Source organism: Camelus bactrianus, chromosome 3 (assembly GCF_048773025.1).
Source record: "Camelus bactrianus isolate YW-2024 breed Bactrian camel chromosome 3, ASM4877302v1, whole genome shotgun sequence".
In the NCBI taxonomy this organism is placed as follows: Eukaryota; Metazoa; Chordata; class Mammalia; order Artiodactyla; family Camelidae; genus Camelus; species Camelus bactrianus.
In genome coordinates, this window is record NC_133541.1 from 107896453 (window position 1) to 107919492 (window position 23040).

Below are 23040 nucleotides of genomic sequence, written 5' to 3' on the forward strand. Positions count from 1 at the left end.
GGACCATTACTGGCCTGGAAGGTCCATGAGGCCTGACTCTGTCACTGGTGTCACTCATCAGCTCTGCGACCTTGAGTGAGAATTTAACCCCCCTGTGCTTCAGTTTCCTCCTCTGTAAAATAAGGATAATAACATCTCCAGGTCACTGTTGAGAAAGTAAGATCCAGCCCAGGATCTGGCACAATTTAGGTGCTCAATAAATATTGGTGGTTTGAATGACTGAATAAATATCTGACTATAGGCTGTTCATGTGATGGTAGGAGTGGGCAACCCACAGTGGGTCAACAAATGTTAACTGAGCCCCAGCCAAGTGCCAGGTTCCTGTGCTAAACGTTTTCTGTCCCCTTGGATTCCTCACATCCTTAAGCAGAGGTAAGATTCTTGTCCCCATTTTCCAGATGAAGAAGCGGCAGCACAGGGAGTTTAAGTAACGCGGGAAGGGTTCTCCAGATAAAGAGGAAGCACAGGGATGCTGGAACCCAAGCAGGGGCTGTTAGTGCCCCTGTGCATGGCCTGCCTCCCTCACTGCCTCCCCGGGAAAACGGAGGCCCAGAGAGGGCAGGTTACTTCCCCAAGGTCACGCAGGAGACTGTGGGGGAGGCCTCCAGACCTCCGAGGGTTTCCGTCGCGGAACCCCCTCCCCACGCGCTCGGGCCCCTCCAATCCGCAGCTCTGCGTGCGGGGGCGCACATCCCCCGCCCCCCCTCCACTGTCCGTCAGTCAGCCCGTCCGTCTGGGTGTCTACGCGGGCGCAGCCGTGCACCCCTCCCCAGCCTCGGGCGCTGCGCAAGGAGAGGCAGGGCGTTCGCAGCGCCCGGCCCGCGCCCCACGCCCCACGCCCGCAGCCGACAGACGGCAGCGCCTGCGCCCGTGGCCCCCGAGCCAGCGCGCGGGAGTCGCCGGGGCCAAGGAGCGGCGGCTGCCCGGTGGCACCGTCTCTTGCTCCTTCGTTCGCTCTCCGCGATCAGGAAAAGCCAAGCCCGGAAACCCCAGCAACCCGCCCTCCAAGATGAAGAAGCTCCAGGGAGCTCACCTCCGCAAGGTAGGACGCGAGGGCGGGGGCACACCTGAGGGAGGGGGTGCAGAAGCCCGCCCCCTGGAGACCCCTGGGGAGGCTGGAGAGGGCACCTGCTCCGGGCTCGGGGCTCTAGGGTAGGCCGGCTGAGCTGGATTGCAGGGAGGGGCGGGGTCACGGTCTGCGCGGGGTTGGGGGAGGCCTCCCCTGTCTGGGGGTCGGGATGCAGTGTGATGGGGGCGGGGGTTCATTGGGCCAAGTCCTGTGAACAGGTGTCGGCAGCCACAGGAGGTGCGTGGTAGGGGTGCTGGGGCCAGGCACCCGCCCCTGCCCAGTACCCCCCTTCACTTCCCCCACGGCCTGATTAGGGGGTGGGGGATGTTAGAATAGCTGAGCGCCAGCCTTGAGCGGGACTGATGGGGATGGACAAATGGGAGTGGGGGCTTCGGCAAACCGAGCCCTCATCTGTGGGCTCCACATGGAAGCAGCCTCCGGAGCCAGCAGGGGCACGCTGGTTTCCTTCCAGTGCTCCTGCCCTGCTGCGCCCACCACCTGCTTCCTCCCCACCCCCTCAGTCCTTCTGCAGCTTCAGCTTCCACGCTCCGACCCCAGGCTGCCCCTCAGCCGCACACACTGGAGGCAAAGGCAAGGAGGGAGGAAATGGGAGACCTGAGGGACATGGAGGTGGGGTAGAAGCTGGCATGAGAGGGGAGGCCAAGTCTATGTGTTCTTGAGGCCCTGGGCCCAGACCTCAGCCCCTCTCCACCTTGTCCTGTGGGTCTGGACCTCCCAGCCAAGCTGCACCCGTATGGGAAGGGAGAGTGTTGGGGGAAGTTTTCTGGCTTTTGGCTTAAAAGTACCAGTCTTAGCCAAGGAGTCAGAACTCCTGGGTACTGTTTCTGCAGATGCCACTTACCCTGTGACTTTGGGCAAGTCCATTCTCTAATATGGGCCATGGCCGGTCCATCCCCAGTGTGGGGCAGGAAAGTAGGCCCAGAGTCCCGAGAGGTGGGGAGATGTGTGAACTCACAGGGGCTGGTGTTGTTGGCCAGCCCTCTCCAATAAGCCCCACCTACCCCCCCCCCCCCCAATTCATTCAAGCTCTCTACCCTTGGGCAGCTGAGCATGGAACCACTGTGATGGTTCTTTTTATTCGCTGACATGTGTGACTTCTTGGGGTCGTTTGTGGGTCTCTTGGGTCTTCTTGAGTCCTATCCCTGTTCTTTCCCATCTACTCTCTCCTTTTCGCTCCCTTCCCACAAGGGCCCCTGCCCCTCTCTGGCACAGGGCTGCTCCTTATGTCAATAGCCATGTTTTGTGAGGCCTTAGCTCATGTATTCCTCCAACAATTCTGGGGCCCAGGTCTTATTATCCCCACTTTATAGACAAGGAAATGGAGGCACAAAGGGGTGCAGCTTACTGCTCTCCTGAAGGTGGGCTGAGCAACCCAGGACCAACAGGGCAGGGGTGGGGCCACCTGGCCTCAGGGTCCCCTCCCTCGGTCTCTAGGACAAGGCGGCAGGGAGTGAGGAAGTGCCAGGTACGGCAGAGGAGCAGCATTGTTCAGAGATGAGCACCAGACTGAGAACTGGGGCTCTGGACCCTGATTGTGCTCTGCTCTGCCCTTAACTTGCTGTTTGACCTTGGGCTCACCCCTTCCCTCTCTGAGACTCACTTTCCTGCACGATGATGAAGTCAGACTCCAGATCCCTATTGTCTCTCTCATCCTGAAGAAAGTATGAGAGCCTTGGCTTGAGAGGTCCTACCTATTCTAGGCCTGCTGCTGCTGGTGACCTACATCTGCTGGTCCCTAAAAGGGGGGGTGGTGCAGGTGTTGCAAACTCAGATGTGTGTTCCTGTGTGAGTCTGGGTGGGAGTGGGAGGATCAGGGTGGGAGCCTCAGACCCAGGCAGAAGTGTGAAGCAACTCATTAAGCTTCCAGCCCTTCCCTGTTGATTCGGTTGCTTTCCTCTGTCTCTCGATTAGTTCCTTCCTGTCTGTGCCAGCCTCCTGGGATTTACCCCACAGTGGGGTTCAGATTGGCTTAACTTTGGAGGACCCCATCCCCTGTCCCTGGAGCAGGAGCAGGCTTCCCTCTGATTGGGGTGGAGGGGGACAGAAGAGCTGGCAGCATCCTGCTCTTGGAACTCTTTTGTCACCATGGAAACAGAGAGCCAGGACCGCTCTGTGAACACAGAAAGGGCAGTAGCTTCTCTGGGGGGATCAGAGGAACCTCATTATCAGGCCCTCCTGCCAGCTAGCCTGAATGGGACTAGGGGGTTCACAGGGTGACAGGCCTGCCTCCCCACCCCATACCAGGGGCCAGTGTCAACTGGCTACCCCATCCTCTTGGAGTTTACCTGGGAGGGAGTGGCTCCAGAGAGGTGATGCTCAACTAGGTGGAGTGGAAGCCTGGGAGAAGGGACATCAGGGGGAAGGGGTGGGTTTCATAGAGGTCTAGGAGCTACTGCTACCCTCACCCCAGCAGGTGTGAGATCACAGCTAAAGAACCACTAATAAGATATTTGTTTCAACCCTTGGAGTTACTTGAAAAGCAGCTTTTTCCTGCTCTCCATTGTCACCATCACCCATAATCATGCCAGGATGCCCCATCACTGCTCCTCTGGCCAATAACCAGCCTCAGGTGGGATCACCACCATGGTTGTCACGATTACTGAGTCAGCCCAACGCTGTCACCACATCCTGCCACCTGAGCCCATTGCCCTGACTGTCACCACAGCCAGACACCTCCAGTCCTGTGACACAAGGACTCTCACCATCTTCATCCCAGCAAGGCTTATATGACAACTCCCCAGCAAATTTTCCTCTGTCACCACCTGATTTGTGTATAGACACCTACTTGGGCTGATGCCAGGAAGGGCAATTTTAGGGGATAAAACAGATCTGGGAGTAGCTGTTTGCCGAGTCCTGTGCTCGGATCTGATCTGGTCCTCGATCACCGCAGTGAATTCTCCTTGGTACATCTTGCCTCACAGAGCATCAGAGCCAGAAGACTGTTAGGTAAAGATTATCTAGACCTGCATTTCCACCAAGTATGTCCTGACATGCTACTCCTTGAAGCCTTTTTCTTAAATAGAATTGGAGAATACTGTCTTTTCTAGTCCCTATTTGGAGTCACAGTGTATATTGGTCCATTAAAGATCCGACAAATCCTGCAGCAAAGAAACCTGTTTTACCTTGTGATAACCCAGCTTTTCCCAAACTTTTTTGATTCAAGAATCCTTTGTGTCATCAAACACCCACGAACATTTTAAGGGATGTGTTTCCTAAAGTTGCGCAGTGAATTGGCACAGACCTGGGACGAGGATCGTGGTCTCCTGAGGCCCAGTCCAGTGGAATCACTGTTTGCCCACAACCGTTCCTCAGCAGGAAGTGGCGGGGGGTGGGGGGGTCTTTCTCCTCTCTGAAAACCATGGATGTTGTTTGATAATCGGCCTTCTTTGCAGCCCCGTCCTTCTCTGCCATGGGGCATGGCTTTCAGAAACAAGCAGGAAAAGTGTAGCTGCCCCTTTCACCTTCCCTGCTCTGGAGTCACTTCTGGGAACTGCTGCCTGAATTTTAGACAGTCATCCTGGTATCTCTGGGCTTCCTTCTGGGCCCTAAGCTCAGACAGCTCACGGACATGCTAACTCACATCTCTCAGGCCAGGATTCTATGCCCTGGAGGAAAGTCTCCATCTTCCAGCCCCAACCTAAGAGAGAATGCCCACTGGACTTCCCCACCCTCCTCCAATCCCAGGAGGGGACCTTAGGGGCAGCTGGTTCCCGTTCCCCTCAGTGTGTGCATCTCTCCTCCAGTGATAGGAAGATAGCTTTCTAGGACACATCAGGGCTTCAGTAGCTGCTTCCTGCTCGTGAACTAAAATCCACAGTCCTCAGTAGGCCTCCTGGAGCCACACAGCATAAATCTAACCCCAGGGGAGCCCACATTCCTTCCATGTCCCATTCTTTCTAAGTTAAGGGCCCGCGCTGCTTCCTTTTGTCCTCCTATAACCGCTTTTCCTGAACACCCTCCAGTCCTGCTCCTTGGCCTGTGCGCATGCTCCAAACTGCCTGTATCTTTCTTAAAATCTGGTGCCGGAATGGAGTAGCAGGACTCCAGCATGGGTGGTTGAAGACCTTGGCTTCAGCACCAGGAAGCTCTGGGCTGGAGACCTGGCTCTCTCACTCGCTAGCCTTGTAAAAGCTGTGGGTGTATCATGACACCTCTTTGAGCCTCAGTTTCCCTTAGGTGAGTACTTAGCTCAGAGAGTTGTTTTGGGAATGAAATCAGGTAAAATATTTAGTGCAGTGAGCACATAGTAAGTGCTCGATACGCGGGAACTGTTACTAAGATCATCATCAAAATAGGACCGTCCCTTGGTTTGACCTCTGTGTTTGCCAAACTAAGACCAAGATGGCTTTCTTAGTGCCTGAGCCACCCTGCTGGTCTCATAAGTTTGTGGTCACCTAAAACCCCAAGGAGCTCCTGCCTATTAACCTGTCAGCCCAGGTGAGAGCAGTTGATTGTTTGAACCAGTGGATTTCTCTGCATTTGGCCCTATTGATTCCATATTCTTGTTTTGGGGAGGGGGCGTCACAGTTCCATCCTGGCCTCACCTTTCTCCCTCACTCCTTTGGTCTCTCTTACTGGCAGCCTGTCACCCCAGACCTGCTGATGACCCCCAGTGACCAGGGCGATGTAGACCTGGACGCGGACTTCACGGCAGATCGGGGCAACTGGACAGGCAAGCTGGACTTCCTGCTGTCCTGCATCGGCTACTGTGTAGGCCTGGGGAACGTCTGGCGTTTCCCCTATCGCGCCTACACCAACGGAGGAGGTATGGGCCTGACGCCCTGCTTGACGGGTGTCTAGGCTAGTGGGCCAAGATTCAGGGTCCCTCCCTCTCTCATTCCCAGCACGGATACTCACACGGTTATCTCCCTAAGCCTTGGCACTTCCTGGGCCCTGAGTGATGGGCAGGGGGGCTGCCTCTGCTTTGTGATGAAGGGCTGTATCTGCCTGTCAGTGATGACTGCGCTCTCAATATTCTCCCATCCCCTCCTCTCCTGCCTTACCTCCTCTGGAACCTCGCTCCATCAGTCCGTTATTCCTGCTCTTGAATCTTCAATCTAGCCTCCTCTCTTGGTTCCTTCCATTCAGGCTGCAAACACACCATCTCTTCCATCTTAAATTCTCTGTTCCTGCTTCGCCATCACGTAGCTGTGCTAAGTGCTCATGGGATTGAGCACGCACTGTCGGCCAGGCCGGGTCTTGGTGCTTTCCATGCTTGTCTCATTTAACCCTGATTGCAAGCACCTGGGTGGGTACTGTTTCCCTGATGAGGCAGCGGGGCTTGGAGAGGTCAGGTTCCTTGCCCAAGGTCACATGGCGGCAACCCAGCACTCCACCCCAGGGCTATCTTCTCCAGAGCCAGTGTGCTCCCACCAGCACTCTGTGTCTCCTCCCACCTCTACCAGACTCCTTACAGAAGCGCAGTTTGTCAGAGCAACAGAAATCCAAATAAGACTAGATGAAGCAGCGACAAGCTGAATTGGGATGACTGGGAAGTACAGGGCAGGAGCTGGCCTCCGAAGCTTCAGTGATGTCCACAGTTCTCTCTGCCTCCCCCCTCCCTGGTTCCCGACGCTTTTTCTGTATGCTGACCTCATTTTTCCCTGGGCCAGGCTTCCTCCTTGCAGGTGGGTTGGGGGTGGCCACAGATAGCTCTGGAATGACTTCCTCCTCAGAACTGCTCTCTCTGAAGGCATCTATATAGAATCGCAGGGAAGGTCTCTAATTGGCCTGGTTTGGGATAGGTGCCCAGGAAGAGGTGGGCTGGGGTTGGCCAGTGTGCCTGACAGCCCTTCCAAAGCCATATGGTGGTGGGCAGTTCTGTAAAGGAGCTGGCTGCTGATCTGGGAAGAAAAGGGAAAGTCGTGGTGGGCACATGAGACCACAGGTGGCAGCCACAAGCGTCTGAGGTGGCACTGCAGGGAGGGGAGAGGCAGGTAAACTGGAGCCAGGTTCTGAGGGGTGTTGGATTCTGTTCTGAGGGATTTGTACTTTCTTAGGCAGAGAATTCACTCATCCATTCGCTCATTTGTTCATTCGTTCACTCTGTGTCTGCTCTGAGCCCAGCCCTGGTCTGGGCACTGGGGCTACAGAGGTGAGTAAATCCCTACCCACCCCCTTAGCACTCAGTGATGTCCTGGCGTAGAAGATGGCCGTCCTGCAGTGCACAGCCCCAGTCCAGGGGAGGAGTGGTGTGAGTGCCGGTCAGGGGCAGGGTGGGGGTAGAGCTGGGCTCTGGGGGAGCCGACCCCCCTGAGACCCTCCTTGCCTTCCCCCCTTCTCGCAGGCGCCTTCCTCGTGCCCTACTTCCTGATGCTGGCCATCTGTGGCATCCCCCTCTTCTTCCTCGAGCTCTCTCTGGGCCAGTTTTCTAGCCTGGGACCCCTGGCCGTCTGGAAAATCAGCCCCCTCTTCAAAGGTGAGGCCTCAGTGGTCCCCGGGGTGTTTTGAGCCTGTGGGAGGCATAGAGGTTGCCCCCCAGCTGGAAACCTCTGGGCAGAGAGGGAAGGGGAACCCAGAAAGAGGGTAGCTTCCTTGGCCTGAGGGCTGCCCCCTGCCCCCCCCCCCGCCCCGCCCAGGTGCCGGCGCCGCCATGCTGCTCATCGTGGGCCTGGTGGCCATCTACTACAACATGATCATCGCCTACGTCCTCTTCTACCTCTTCGCCTCCCTCACCAGCGACCTGCCCTGGGAGCACTGCGGCAACTGGTGGAACACAGACCTCTGCCTTGAGCACAGAGGCTCCAAGAATGGCAATGGGGCCCTGCCCCTCAACCTCACCAGCACCGTCAGCCCCAGCGAGGAGTACTGGAGGTCAGGCCCCGCAGTGGCCAGGGAGGGACAGAGGGCAGGAATGAGTCCCCAGGGGGCTCAGCGTGCACCTCAAAGGCCTAGTTCAAGTGCCAGTGTTAGGTGGACTCTAGGTTCTAATCCCAGCTCTTCACCTGACCAGCTGTGTGACTTTGAACAATTTATTTGGCTGCTGATGCTTTATCTTCGAAGTGGGTATATGTTAATAGTATTTGAAGGTTACTGTGAGAATTAAAGGAAAGAAGGCATATAAAGTGTGCCATCCAGCCTGGTAGGTAGTGGGCGCTCAATAAATGCTAGCTGGTAATAATGATGCTGATGATGACAGTAATAGTCATCTTTTGGAGCCTCAGTTTCCTCCTCTGTACAAGGGGGTAATAATAATCTCTGCTTCATAGGATGTTATCAGCCAGTGACTCATTCATTCATTCTTTCAGTCAGATTTTACTAAGCACCGACTAGATCAGTAGGTAAAGCACTTAGCAGAGGCCACGATCATACATAGCAGGGATCATCTCAGGTTAGTGTAACAGGACGGGAGACTACAGTAGAGGAAGGGGTTGCTGGGAGAATTGCACAGGTAATGCAGGTAAAACCCTGACCATGGTGCCAGGCATGCTGCGAGCCCCTGTGAATGGTGGGTGTCAGGAGGGCACCGCTGCCCATTGGCCTGTCCCAAAGCCCCAGTTTATGGTTGAGAAAACAAGGCTCAGGGGCTTGCTCAGGACTTACTGGCAGAGGCAGCACTGGCACCAAGGAATCCTGATCCCTGATCCTGTTCTGGAATTTTCCAGAGTAGCCTGGTCCCTAGGTAGGGAGCCTTGGCTGACCAGAGAACACAGATCGTACACTTCCAACAGTTTCCCTGCAAAAGGCTGCTCTTAGAAATTTTCCCCTAAATGAGTCCCATGTCTTCAAATGTTTTGGTCTCCAACCTGCATTTATTACACAGTTCATTCATTTGTCCATTTAAAGGCCATCCAAAGTGTCTGCACCTGCTGACTGGTGGGTAAAGACAGGCTTGGGTCTGCAGCTAAAAGCCAAAGAACATGACGTGGTCACTGGCAGCTGCCAGGGGTCTCCATGGAAACGCCAGCCCCACTGCATCAGTTGGGGAGTGGGCAGCAAGCAGATGGCAATCTCACAGGGCTTCGCTGAAGGGAGTTTAGTGGAGGGACTTCAGAGGTGAGGGAACCCACGTGGAAAGATCAGGCACTGGGGACCAGCAGGAGGGACAGCCACCCCTGAGCCAAGGAGGTGAGTGGAGGGACTAGTGTCACCAGAACCAGGGGAGACTTGAAGCCTCGGAGGAAAGGCTGCCCAACAAGAGCTGTGCTAAAGGAGACGGCAGTCGCAGTCAGACCCTTTGGTGGCATGCGCCTGTGCACGCGTGTGAGTGTGTGTGTGTGTGTGTCGATGTGTGTGCAAATACCTCAACCCATCACCCAGTCTCCTGCTGTTCCTTCCCATTAGCTAGACCCAAATAGAAACTGAAGAGGAAGGCAGCCTGGATGATGAGGTCTGCAGAGGCCCACCTCCTGGGTGCAGAGCTGGGCAGCGAAGGACAGAGAGGAGTCAAATAGACAATAGGCAGGAGAGCCTTGCCAGCTGGCCTCAACTTTACTCCACGTCTATGGAGCATGGCAGGGTGACCAGAGGACACTCAGACCTTCTCTCCCACAGCCGCTACGTTCTCCACATCCAAGGCAGCCGGGGCATCGGAAGTCCCGGGCAGATCCGCTGGAACCTCTGCCTCTGCCTGCTACTTGCCTGGCTCATCGTGTTCCTCTGTATCCTCAAGGGTGTGAAGTCCTCGGGCAAGGTGAAGCTGGGAGGCCTTGGAGGCCTGAGGGACTGGGAAGGGTGAGGGCTTCCTGGAGGAGGCAGGGTGTGGACTGAGCCTAAGAGGTTGAATGGACTTTAACTGGGAAGAGGGGACAGGAGAGGACGTTGAGACTGGGGGAGGCAGGCATTGTCTGAAGAAAGATGTGGAGGTGAGGCTGGATGGTGGCTAGGCTCCCTCACTAGACTAGAAACGTGCCAAGGGCAGAACTTATCTGTTATTCAAGTTTATATCCCAGTTCAGTGCTTGGCACTTTGAAGAAGCTCAGCAAGTGTTTGTTGAATGCTTGGAGGGTGGGTATGAGTCAAGGTTCCTTCACGTTCAGTTGGAAAGTCCAAAGTGTCTACTTCAGGCATGGCTGGATCTAGGGGCTCAGTTGGAGTTATCAGGACTGTCATTCTCTTGGTCTCTCAACAATGCTTTCCTCTAGATTGGCTTCCTCTTTAGGCTTCATTCTTTGTGGGGTTGCCCCTAGCAGATCTAGGCTTCCATCTTACCTGCTTAGTGATGGGGTCTATCTTGCCCCAGTTTTCAGAAATCCTAGAATTAAGCCTCACTGGATAGATGGCTCTTATTCCCATCCCTGAACCAGTCACTGTGGGCAGGAGGGTGGTCCTCTCCTTGGCTGGGCCGGGGTCACATGCCCACCCCTGGAGCTGGGAATGGAGTCAGCCCCAGGTGGGGAAGTCAGGCTACTGTTACCTGCAGAAGGCCAACTGGATGCTGGGGAGACAAAGCCGCGGATGCCCGCTTTGGGTTAGGAAGGGCCATAAAGCTGTTTCAGAGGGACTTGGAAACCCTCTGAGTGGTTTACTCAATCATTTATATATTAGAACGTGTCCCTCTGCAAAGTGCTGAGAGATGTTGTCCTGGAGGAAGAGAACCACTAAAAGAAAGGCTAGAAAGACAGTGTAGGAACCATTTAGAAAGATAGGAGAGTAAGCGGGGTGCAAGCGAAGGCAGTGAGGAGCCTGACACTTGGTAGTGTTTGCTGAGGGAGGGGCTGGAGGTTTGGGATCAGATGAAGATGGGGCCGGGAGGAGTCTGGGCATGTCCATTGTCTGATGACCATGTGGGCTGGGCTTGAAGGGGGGCGTGGACCAGGGTGCAGTGGAGCTAGAGAGAGTGGATGGATAGGGACAGCCTTGGGAAGCAGTGTTGGGACCTTGCTGATGGGATGATGTGTGGAGGGAGGGAAGGAAGATGGAAAGAGAGCATCCCGGATGATGGCTGTCCCCAGCTTGGGCTCCCTGAAGGTTGGGGAGGCACGTTAGTGAGATGGGAATTTCTGAGAGGAGCAGGGAAGAGAGAGGGTCACCCCCTTCCATCCCCACTTGCTGTCTCTCAGGTGGTGTATTTCACGGCCACGTTCCCCTACCTCATTCTGCTCATGTTACTGGTCCGCGGAGTCACCCTCCCAGGGGCCTGGAAGGGCATCCAGTTCTATCTCACCCCTCAGTTCCACCACCTGTTGTCTTCCAAGGTGAGGCCCTCGAAGCCGGCATGCGGAGGGAGGGGTCAGGCCTGAGCTAGGGGGTGGAAAGAGAGCTTCCTGGGGAAAAGAGGGGCAGGGGGGAGGAATCCTCCACATGGTGAGCCCCCTGTACCAGGCACTGTGCTTGGCACTGTGTCTTTTTCCTTCATTATTATTCACAATCCTATGAAGTAGACTTTATTCTCCCATTTTACAGATGAAGAAACCGAGGCCCCAAAGCGTTAGTGATAAGCTTAAGGTCACATGGCTAGGGAGTGGCAGAGTTGGGATTCCCACTGAGATCTGTCTGACTCCAAACCCCAAGGAGGGCATAATAGAAACAACAGTAGTACTGACAGCTAATGTTTCTTATTTACTAACGGATGACTGTGCCTGAGCCTGCTCTAGCACTTGGCATATCGGTAAGTCACGTAATCCTTACCACTGCCCTCTGAGGGAGGTACTGTTCCTATCCCCTCAGTACAGATGAAGGTCCAGAGGCCCAGAGTGGCGATGTGGCTTCCCCAGGCTACACAGCTAGAAAGTGGTGGAGCTGGGAGTCGAAGCCAGGCCCCTCCAACTCCAGGGAAGTAAAGGGGTTATGTGGGCTTATTGTCAGTGTGCATCTACTGAAAATTTACACAAGGCACTGCTTCCTTCAGAACTGGATCAAGCATCTTCTACACCCTGGATGGGGAAATGAGGCTCAGAGAGGGGAAGGGACTTACCCAAGTGGTGGAGCAGGGCCCGTGTCACTTGTGAGCCAGGCTCTTCACCGCAGCATCCCTGGACCTGTCAACTGGCTTGTGCCCCATCTCCTTCCTCCTCGGGACACCACGGTGTGCCAGCCCCTTTTCTCTGCCTTCCATCTGCACCCCTCCCTGCCACAGGTGTGGATCGAAGCTGCTCTTCAGATCTTCTACTCCCTGGGTGTGGGCTTCGGAGGGCTCCTCACCTTTGCTTCCTACAACACATTTCACCAGAACATCTATAGGTCAGTGCTGCCTCCCAGACCTGTGGACCTGGAGTGGGGAGGCCCTTGCAGGGTGAGGGTGGGGCCCGCTCACCCTGGCCTGTGTCTGGACTTCCCCGGCAGAGACACCTTCATTGTTACTCTGGGCAACGCCATCACCAGCATCCTGGCTGGCTTTGCCATCTTCTCCGTGCTGGGCTACATGTCTCAGGAGCTGGGTGTGCCTGTGGACCAAGTAGCCAAAGCAGGTGGGCAGGCTGCTCGGCCTTGGCGGGTGAGGGTGTGTGTCGAGCCCAGATGGGCTGGGCAAGTGAGTGTATGTGTGGGCCAGCAAGGTTGTGGGTGGGTGTGTTGAGTGTGCATGTGGGTGTGTGCACACACGAATGAATGTGTCTTAGCTGCTGTCTGGGCGTCCAAGTGCAACGGGATGGGGGTGCGAATGAGTATGTGTCTATCTGTGTCTGGAGATAAGCGACTCTCTGTAGGAGGTGGTCTTCTGTTTTGTCAAGCCTTAGAAGCTTGCCCTAATTGTCCGAATGAGTCACATCCTGTGTGGAGATGCCTTTGCTAGTGAATTGAGGGTTTGAATGGTGTTGTGAGTCAGTGTCTTTTGTCAGTGGAAGTGCCTGAGTACGTGTGTTCATGGAATTGTTTGTGCAAGTGATTGTGTACGTAAGCATAGTCAAATGAGGCTTTATATTTGATTTTCTGTTTACTCATTGCTCATTAATTCATTTAATTTATCAGCCTGTGTTTGTAGATCACCGACAGTGTGCTGGCCTGTCTTGAGTGAGTGTTGGAACTATGCAGTGAGCGTACATTTCTGCATTTGGCCAAACTAGCGTGCCCAAGTGGGTATAACTGTCCGTGTGCATTTGCGTATGAGTGTGGGGCCCCCGAGTTCCCCAGGCTGCTGACCCCGTGTGCCCTGGGCCCAGGCCCCGGCCTGGCCTTTGTCGTCTACCCACAGGCCATGACCATGCTGCCCCTCTCGCCCTTCTGGTCCTTCCTCTTCTTCTTCATGTTGCTGACCCTCGGCTTGGACAGCCAGGTGAGCTTGTCTCCGCCAGTGGGTGCGCCTCGTGGTGTGTGTCTGTGATGTATGTGTGTCTGTGTCTCTCTGTGTGTATCTGTGGGTGATGTGGGTGTCTGTGTGTGATGTGTCTGTGCGTGAGATGTATGACCGTCTATCTGTGTGTGTCTGCGTGTGATGTATCTGTGTGGATGATATGTGGGTGATGTGTATCTCTGTGTGTGTGTGTGTGTGAGACACGTATGTGTGATGCGTATGTGTCTCTGTGTCTGTGTGGTGTTCTCTGTGTGTGTATGTGTGCGCTGGAGGCAGAACTCTGACCCTCCTCCCCTCCTCCCCCCAGTTTGCCTTCCTGGAGACCATTGTGACAGCTGTGGCAGACGAATTCCCGTACTACCTGCGGCCCAAGAAGGCTGTGTTTTCGGGGCTCATCTGCGTGGCCATGTACCTGATGGGGCTGGTCCTCACCACCGACGTGAGTGGTGCTGCAGGATGGGGCAGCCAGCGGGGACGGCTGGGGCAGGCGCCTGCAGCACTGTCTGTGGCCAGGCTGTGCGCTCCCCAGACTACCTGCTTCTTCCTCTTTGGAGGAACCTAGTCCACCCCAGGCCCTCTCTCCCAGGGGGCAGCTTGGCCTATGACCCAGAATCTTGGCTTTGGATTCTAAAAGACCTAGGTTCAAGCCTCGATCCTGCACTTGCTGAGTGACCTCAGGACAAGTGGCTTCACCTCTCTAAACCTGTTTTCCCACTGATAAAATGGGGTCTATGTCTAGGCTGTTTTTGAGACTCAAGTCAGATGATAAGGGGCTTGGCGGGAAGACAGCGGTCACACTGTCATCATCTTGCCCTCCCCGCCAGCCTGGCTGCTTCCTGTTCGCTTTCTACCTGGAGAAGGGGTTGCATTGGGGAGTGAGGCTGAGATGAGGGGACCCCAGAGCTGTGACTTGTATTCCAGGGCGGCATGTACTGGCTGGTCCTTCTGGACGACTACAGTGCCAGCTTCGGACTAATGGTGGTGGTGATCACCACGTGCCTCGCCGTCACCCGGGTGTATGGTGAGAGGGGCTGTGGGAGGCAGAGTCAGGCTCCCCACAGTGGGAGAATGGGCGTCTACCCTGGATTCCCCCTGTGCTGGGTCCCTGGCCCCAAGGGCCAGGGTTTCTGGCGGGGGCAACTGGGGTGGAGGGGGTGCTGCTGGTGCTTGTGGGGCCTGTGGGTGTGGCCATTCTCCTCCCTTCCCTGTGCAGGCATCCAGAGGTTCTGCCGGGACATCCACATGATGCTGGGCTTCAAGCCGGGCCTCTACTTCAGGGCCTGCTGGCTGTTCCTGTCCCCAGCCACGCTCCTGGTAACTGGGGGTGGGAGGGAGGGCTGCTGGCTGGGGGCTCGGGGGTGAGAGCAGGGCCTCTCTGGGCATTCAGTCTGGTAGGACCTCTGTGGGGGCAGAGGGGTGGGTTGGGCACCAGGACCCAGGTCTGCTCCCCTCCTCCTTGAGGCCTCTGGCTTCTGCAGTTGTGCTGGGCCCGGCCCTGCCCCTGCGTTTGGTTGGCAAAATGACTGGGCCTTTCTCGGGCCTCAGGGCAGGGGCCTTGAGGCTATGCTTCTCGGCCTTAGGGTTGGAGCAGCTCAGGGATAGGCCATCTTAGGAATTAGGGTGTTCCAGAGCTGGGCTGTCTCAGGCCTTGGCAGTGGGTCAGCCTGGGGCAGGGCTGTCTCGGGACCAGCTCAGGTTCTGCTACAGCTTGGGACTGGCCTACCTCTGAGACGGGGTGGCCCTGGACTGGGCTCTCTCAGGCCTTGGGATGGCCCCGGGCCGAGCTATCTCTGGCAGCTCGAGGCAGCCTGAGGTAGCTGAGACCTGGGCTAGCCCAAGCCCCGGGGCCTGCCCGAGGCCCACTGTGATGCTGGGAGCCCCCCACCCGCAGGCCCTGCTGGTGTATAGCATCGTCAAGTACCAGCCCTCAGAGTATGGCAGCTACCGCTTCCCAGCCTGGGCAGAGCTGCTGGGCATCCTGATGGGCCTGCTGTCCTGCCTCATGATCCCGGCCGGCATGCTGGTGGCTGTGCTGCGAGAGGAGGGCTCGCTCTGGGAGGTGAGTCTGCCCGACCCCTGCCTGCCCTCAGCCTCCCCGGCCTGTGGCCCTGCCCTGGGCCCACCCCCTATAACACAAAACATCTGCACCAACACCTTTTCCAGAAACTGCAGGGTCCTTTTAACCCAAAAAGCATTTTTTCTAACGAGTAGCCTGAACTATGAATCGATTCAGATCTGCTTGGACTGTGGCAGCCCTGGGGGCTAGAGTCCTGCCCTGTGTCCCCTTACAACCTTCAGGGCCTGCAGGGGGGCGGGTTGCACAATCCAAAGACCACTGATGTTGGCTGATGCCCACATGTCTTGGGGGAACCTGAAAGGCCAAGGGGCTTATCCAATGCCCCATGAGTTGGGCAGGGCTCAGGACTTGAACTCGGGTCCCTGGCTTCCCTGTGGAACTCAGGGTCAGAGACAATATTGAGGGACCCCAAAGGGTGGGCTGTCACTCTCCTGTGAGCAGGAGCCCTGCCCCACGGCCAGGGCTTTGTGGAGAGATCCAGAAAGCATCGAGCATGCAAGCTGTTTGGCATGGGGATCTGCAGGCTCGGAAGAGGGAAGGAGGGACCTTCTGTGGGCCCGTGGATATGCTGTGATACTGCGTGGCCACTGGAGATCCCATCGCTCTCTGAGCCTCAAGTGCCCTCTGCACACTGAGCCGTCCACTTCTGAGGCCCTGGGTGTGGAGTCCTCTGGTGACAAGAGACTATCATAGTGAGCGGAGCTGAGCAAGCCTGCTAGGGGCCCAAAGACAGCCTTGGGACGGACACACACACACACACACACACACACACACTCTCCTTCAGAGGTGTATGGAACCACTAGTACTGCTTCATCAGAGCTCATTGTTAAACATTCAGGAATATTCTGAGCCAGCTGTTAAACCATTGTTGGCTTGAAATTGACGTCAGGCCTCCTGTGCCCCTTCACCCTCCTCCCCAGCCTGCTCACCAGCACACTACTGCCCCCACTCCTCATATACCCCACAGTTCCTCAGCTGTCCTTCAGCTTCTGGAGAGGGGCTCAGAGCCCTTCCTTGGCAGAAATGGGCTGTGTTCACACAGCACAGACCACAGGGGAATCCTGGAGTCCAGCCACTGCTCTGCCTCCAAGTGCTGTGCGACTTGAAGCAAACCCCTTGCCTTCTCTGAACCTTAAGAGCCCCAACTGTGCTACTAAAGGAAACTTGTCTCCTTGCATGAGAGCCACGGTGTCTGAGAAAGGAAGAAGGGAGGGATGTTGCTCAGGGTGGAGGCTCCAGCCCCCAGGAAGCTCATGGTTCCCAAGCCTTGCTTTGCCTCCCTCCTACCCTCCTGTCACCACTGCCCACAGCCAGGCTGAGGGGGCAGGTTTTGGGGGGACTGGTGAGCCTGTCAGAGGAGTCATTGCCCAGCTCAGGAGTGCCACCTTCAGAAACCAGGGTTTCCGGCATGGACATACTAGGATCGGAATCCTGGGTCTGCCACTTGCTAGCTCTGTGACCCTAAGCAAGTGAATGTCCCTCTCTGAACCTTGCTTTCTCTTGTCCTTAAAGCGAGGACAGTGATACCTGCCCATAGGGTTGCTGTGAGAAGAAAAACTCATCAACATAGTACTGTGAGAGGCAGAAAAGCAGAGTATTTTTGAATTTTCAGAATGGGGTCAGGCAGCCTGGATTCAAATGCTGGCGCCACCACTTCCCACCTGTGTGACCTTGGCCAACTTAATGTCTCTGAATCTTACTTTCAGATAATATCCATAGGGGTGGAGGTAATAATAATAAAAGTAATAACATCCCTCTCATAAAAATGCTGTAAGGATTAAATGAGCCCATACTTAGCACAGAGCTGGGACGTGGTAAGTGCTCGGTTTTAGGCCACGGGTTCTCACTTCAAAATCAGGGGGTGATTTTGCCCTCAGAGGACATTTGGCACTGTCTAAAGACAGTTTTGTTTGTCACAAGGGGATAGGGTTGGAGGGGGAATGTTACTGGCATCTAGAGTTCAGGGATCCCACTAAACACCCTTCATGGTACAGAGCAGCTCCCACAGCGGGGAGCCCTCCAGGTCAAAGTGTCAGCAGTGCTCTCAGATCGAGAAACCTTAGGAGGCACCAGTGTTCAGCAGGAAACAAATCTTTAAGCCCTTGCTCTCAGGGATTTTCATGCAAGAGACAGACAATAAACAAATAAACACATGAAGGCAGTAGTAAGTGCAGTACTTAAAAGCAAACAAAATATGACAAAACCAGAGTATAGGAACAGAGACTGATGGAAGATGGTGTTCCCGCCAGGCCGACGTGGGGAGACCTCTCTGAGGAGGTGTCAGAGACCTGACTAAATCGCCAGGATGATTGGTTTAGATGTCTAAGGGGAGAGCATTCCAGGCAGAAGGACAGTCAGTGCAAAGGCCCTGAGGCAGGAAGGGCTGGCCAGCAAGGAGGTTTTAAGGCCAGCAAGGAGGTCAGTGAGACTGGATCAGAGAGGGTGGAGGAGTGACCAGAGCCAAGATCATGAAGATAGACAGGGGCAGGAGTATTTTGGATTTCAAATGAGATGAGAAGACTTTGGTAGGCTTCTGAGCAGTGGGGTAACATACTCTCAATGCATTTTAGTGGGTATCACTGTGCTCTGAGTATGAGGCTGTGCTACGCCCTGGACTAGGGTACTGCTCACAGTATCTCCCGTGGAATCTACACTCAGCAGGCTCTACTCCATGTTGGTTGTCTCCCTTCACTGAAGAGTCTGGGGCTCTTCTCCCTGGCAGGGCAGGCAGAGGGCTTTGGCAATGTGGTTTGAAGACGGCCCTCGAATGTCCACGCTTAGTCATCATCTTAGTCAGCTCCCTCCTTCGGTGGAGACTGGGGCTCGGAGAGGGAAAGGTTAGCATCAGAGTCAGACTGAGGCAGAATGTCAGAGACCTGGAGGTCGGGGACGCTCTGCCTCAGTCCTCCCCGTGCACAGCTCCCTCCTCAAAGCTCAGGACTCAGCACTTAGGGGAGGGGACCCAGAGTGGACTCCTGGACTGACTGCCACGTAATCATAACAAGAGCCACTGTTTACTGGGCCTTAGCTTGTTCCCAGCACCCTGCCAAGCGCTTCATTTTAGGGCCTCACTAACCACCTTTTAACGGCATCATGATTCCCAAGTTATAGATGCAGAAACAGAGCTTAAATTCCGTGCCCAGAGGCACCCAACTTGTGACTGGCAGGGCGGGATTCTCTCCAGGGATGTGACTCCATCCCTTGGGGAAGTAGTGCCCCTTCCTTTACCCCGGGTTGTTGCAAAGACTGAGCTGGGTGACGCGGTAAGGGTACTGCCCGCCCCAGGCCGGGGAAGCACTCCGTGAGCTCTGGGTCTCATCGCTGTGGTTGCTCTGCTGCAGCGGCTCCAGCAGGCCAGCCGGCCAGCCATGGACTGGGGCCCGTCGCTGGAGGAGAACCGGACGGGCATGTACGTGGCCACGCTGGCCGGGAGCCAGTCGCCCAAGCCACTGATGGTGCACATGCGCAAGTACGGGGGCATCACCAGCTTCGAGAACACAGCCATCGAGGTGGACCGCGAGATTGCAGAGGAGGAGGAATCCATGATGTGAGACAGAAAGCAGGCAGACCAGAGGCCCTGCCGTCCCCAAGCATAGCTGTGTGCCCTCTGGGGTTCTGAGAGGCCTGAGGCTGTGCGAGGTTACCATGGTGATGCCAGTTCTCGAAGCAAGTTCCTCTTTGTGGCCTCTGCCTCTCTTGAAACCTCTGTCTACCCCCGACACACACACACACACACACACACACACACCCACACCCACACACACACACACACCTGAGAATGAGACAGCACAGCCCTTCTCGGACTAACTGAAGCCAGGGAGGAGGGACTTGCCCAAGGTCACATGGCAGAGGGGACTGGACCCCAGGCCTCCTGACCAGCCAGCTCCCTTTCTCCTGTGGCAGCTGGCACCTCCCTCTCATCTCTGTTCAGGGCTCAGCCCCCTCCCTTTTCTCGGGGAGCCTGCCCCATACAATTCAACGCAGCCAGAATCTTAAGCCAGGCGGGGATGCTCAGGATGTCATGAGGCCATTGGGGCCCCAGGCATTGAAGGTTAGCAAGTCGAGTGGGAGAAAGATCCTTGTGGGTTCATATGTATGTGCACAAGTGCCAGGTTTTCTGAAAGACATGGGACCTGAAGGACCTGGAGGATGGGCAAGTTTGGAGGGAGAGAGAGGAGGGCAGTATGGAGAGGGCCTCTGGCCAAGGCACTGACCCAACCCAGGTGTGAAGGTCAGAATGTAGCCCCCTTCTCTTCCCCTGGGGCCAGGAGGCACCCTGGGGAGACCAAGGGCATGTGAGCAGGGGGAGTGGCGGGAGAAACAGGTGTTACCAGGTTACAATAGGATTCAAGTGGGAATGAAGATTGATGGTGGGTTGGGGGGAGCCGGGGACAGGGGTGGGGGGTGGGGGGGTACTGGGCAGGGGATTTGCATGATCTGGTTGTGCTGTAGGTAGAACGTCCTGGGTCAGTGTACGGGGTGGAACAGAGGGGACGTGGTGGAGGTGGGAGGCCTGCAGAGGGGCCAGTGCCCAAGCTTGGGCGTTAACGGGTGGGGCTGGGGAAAGAAGGAGAAGCCCACAGCTTCCCTCTCTGGACCCCATGCTTTCCAGGGGAGGGAGCCCAGGGCGTGATTCAGAGGGGAGGGAGGCCTGCCCTGCACTGTGGTGGTGGGAACGAGCGGTCACAGTCGGAACCCAGGGCCCCTCTCTCCCCTTCTCCCATGTCCTGGCGGCCATCGCTGTCTCCTCCAGCTGCAGGAGGAAGTGACCTTGGCTGTGGACGATCAGGCAACTAAGAGACTCGAAGATGGTCCACACACATGGCTGTCTGGTCCCAGTGCTGCCCCCTCTACTCCAGCGCGGGGCCCTGGGCATGGACATGAGGGTGGAGGCAGACAGCAGAGGGCAACTGACCCCCCAGGCCTATGACCAGAGACCTTGGCATCTCAACCCCCAGGCAAAGGAGGGGCTGCCCTGGGGACCCTCCTTCCCTGAGAGATGAGGGTGGGGTGGGAAAATGCCTGAGCGGCCTGCTGGGGGGCAGGTGGGGGTGGTGTGGGCGGCCTGGTCCAGCTGTGACAGCCTCTGCGATCTGTCTCTCCTGGTGTCTCCCCAACTCGTCCATGTTCTGTTGGTTTATTGTTAATAAACGCCAATGAGGTCATCTTCCTTACCCTGTCTCCTCGCTGCTGCGAGCCACGAGGTAGGCAATGGAGCTTTCTGGCTCCCATTGGACAGATCAGGAAACTGAGGCTCAGCTGCCTCCTTTCCTGACTCTCCTGCCTTGTGACGCGTGCTCTGCCATTTCTCTGTGGCAGTGGTGGGTGTGTGGGGCTGAGGATGGATGATGAAGAAGATGAAGAAGGCCCTTAAAGACCGCCTGGTCGCTTACACATATGGGCAAACCGAGGCCCAGGGAGGGGAAGAGATTTGCTCAAGGTCACCCAGCGGTGGCAACCCTGGCCCTCCAGCAGTCTCCTTCCCCTGGCCGGCTGCCCTCCTTCCCTCTCCAGCCCTTCCCCAGCCTTACCTGCGGCTGCAGCGGGAGCTCCAAGAGCAGGATTGGGAGGAGCCAAGAGTTTCCCAGGCTGGAAGAATTTCCTGGTTCTTCCCACTCCCTCCTGGCGGGACCTTGCCAATATAAAAGGGCCCGGGGCCTTTCAAATGCGAGGCCCAGGTGTTTGCAAGGCCTTTGATTGGGGGTGGAGAGGAAGGGCCACTGCATATTTCGGATATTAATAAATTTCCCCTAACAAAGGACCAGGGCCCTCTCCTGCCCCACCTTTGTTTGGGGCTCTAGGTAGGGGAAGAGAGATGGGTTTGCTAATTTGCAGAGGATGCAGGAATGGACTTCACAATTCAGGGTGCTTCTTCTCACACCGCGGGCACAGGCTCCAGCCTTGCTCACAGAGCCCTGGGTGCCCAGCCCCCTCAGCCTTCTCAGAGCCACCTCTGGCCTGGGAGGAGGTGCTCTTTGGGACTGCTCTAGGACAGAGCCCAGGCCAGGGATCTGGCCTTGTGAGGACCCCTCACCCAGCCTCATGGCTGCAGCTGGGTGTCCTGAAAATCAGGAATGGAGGATCCTAGGAGTCTATGCCTCTCTCCCCCCAGATTCTGAGTCTCCACTCCGATAGGAGGCTTCTAGGCGTCTACGGACCACCAGCCTCAGCTCCCCTGCCTTGTTTCCTCCTGCCTCCGCTTCTCCTGCTCGCCGCCCTGTGGTTCCCGGACTGCCCGCCCTGGCCCAGTCTTCCAGTCTGTCCTGCTTTTCCCATTTCCCATTTCCGCTGTTCCCGACAGCCTTCCCTGCCACACCACACCACTCCTCCTGCTGCCTGCGCCATCTCCCGGCTACTTCCGTCCTGGGCCCCGTATTGATGCCAGATCTCCCTGCTCATGCCAGACCCCAGCCTGGTCCCAACTGCAGTGGGAGCTGACTGGGGACCAGGGACCTGCAGCTGGAGGAATCCCTGACAGAGATGTCAGTCCTGTCTGGAGTAGAACCCTAGAATGTCCCAGTGGGTGCCAAACTCAAGCATCTACAGGGCCGGGCAGGGACCCCGGGCGAGCAAAGCTGTTGGTGTGAGTGGGAGAGTAAGTGGCAACTGAGCCTTTGTGAGGGCTGGAGGGCCGAGAGGGAACGGCGGGGACTGTGGTGAGCTGGGGGAGGGAGCCTCTCTGAAGGGGTGTGACCCCTCAGAAGTGTGGGCCCATGTTGCCAGATATCCTGGCTTTTTAAGAGGATTTTTATGAGACATTTCCCATTTTTAAATGTGGGCAACTCATTCAGAAGACGTAAAACATCATGGCTCAGTTAGGGCCTCCTGTCTGTCTCTCTGTGCAGGCCAACTGCTCAGCAGACATAGGGGCTTAGCAGTCAGAGAGGCAGGGCTTGCCTAGGGTTCCACGATGCGATTGTGCTAGAGCTGAAGCCAGGCCCAGGGCTCCCCACCCCCTCTCAGGGCTCTGCTTCCTGTCTCAGCTGATTTCTGTGTCTATGGACCCCTGACCCTGGGAGGCTGGTTGGGTTTCTGGGAGACAGGGTATGTGCCTGGCTGGGGTGTGGTGGAGGGGTGCCCTGGGGCCCTCCATTCCTGTTCTGAGACCTACTAGAAAAGATGTTCTCTTGGGCGATGCTGTGAGGCACTGAGACGGTGTCCTGGACCATTTGCAGTGACTTCCAGCCTACGATCAATGAGAGCAAATGGGGGTAGGGGTGGAGCAGAGGAGAGACTCCTGGCTACACTGTTGGGGCCAGCCATATTCCCAAGGTCAAGTGAGGGTCAACAGACAACGCGGGGGGTCACACAGGTTACCTTGGTGCTTGGTCCTCATTAAGCCCTGCCGCTTCTGTTTCCCTCCACCACCCCAGCCAAGTTCATCTCTGCCTGGTTCCCTGAGCAGGTCCAGGCTCTCTGACCCAGTGTCTTCCCCATCCACTCGTTGGAATTCTGCCCATCCTTTTAGGGTCCACCTCCATACACTCTCCAGCCCCCACAGGTGTGGACTCCTAGGGTCTTTGGGGGGCTGGCTCAGCCCTACATCTGCTGAGCTGTGAGCGCAGCCCAGCCTCCACAGGGCACTCACGGTCTTCTCAAACAACCCACTTCCTTCCCATGCAGTTAAGACCCTTATACCACACTCCTTGGACCCCAGAGTGCTTGGGGCAGCAGCAGGCACCATGGGCGGGGCCGGGCGGCACT

General features: G+C 56.3%; 1 protein-coding gene across 2 annotated transcripts; it reads left to right on the plus strand.

Annotated features, from left to right (window-relative positions):
• The first annotated feature begins 584 nt into the window (after nt 1-584).
• SLC6A7 (solute carrier family 6 member 7) lies at nt 585-19705 on the plus strand. 2 transcript variants are annotated; one of them, XM_074360926.1, is made up of 14 exons: nt 585-1042; nt 5672-5855; nt 7377-7508; nt 7669-7903; nt 9584-9722; nt 11092-11226; nt 12108-12211; nt 12314-12438; nt 13129-13241; nt 13567-13698; nt 14181-14280; nt 14473-14573; nt 15151-15318; nt 18678-19705. In XM_074360926.1, the coding sequence occupies exons 1-14, from the start codon at nt 1010-1012 to the stop codon at nt 18885-18887; spliced, it is 1911 nt and encodes a 636-aa protein (XP_074217027.1). In that variant the 5' UTR covers nt 585-1009; the 3' UTR covers nt 18888-19705. The 2 variants fall into 2 exon arrangements, with proteins under 2 accessions (XP_074217027.1, XP_074217028.1); XM_074360927.1 differs by lacking the exon at nt 585-1042 and adding an exon at nt 7213-7283 and having other exon boundaries at nt 5723-5855.
• Nucleotides 19706-23040: the final 3335 nt, after the last annotated feature.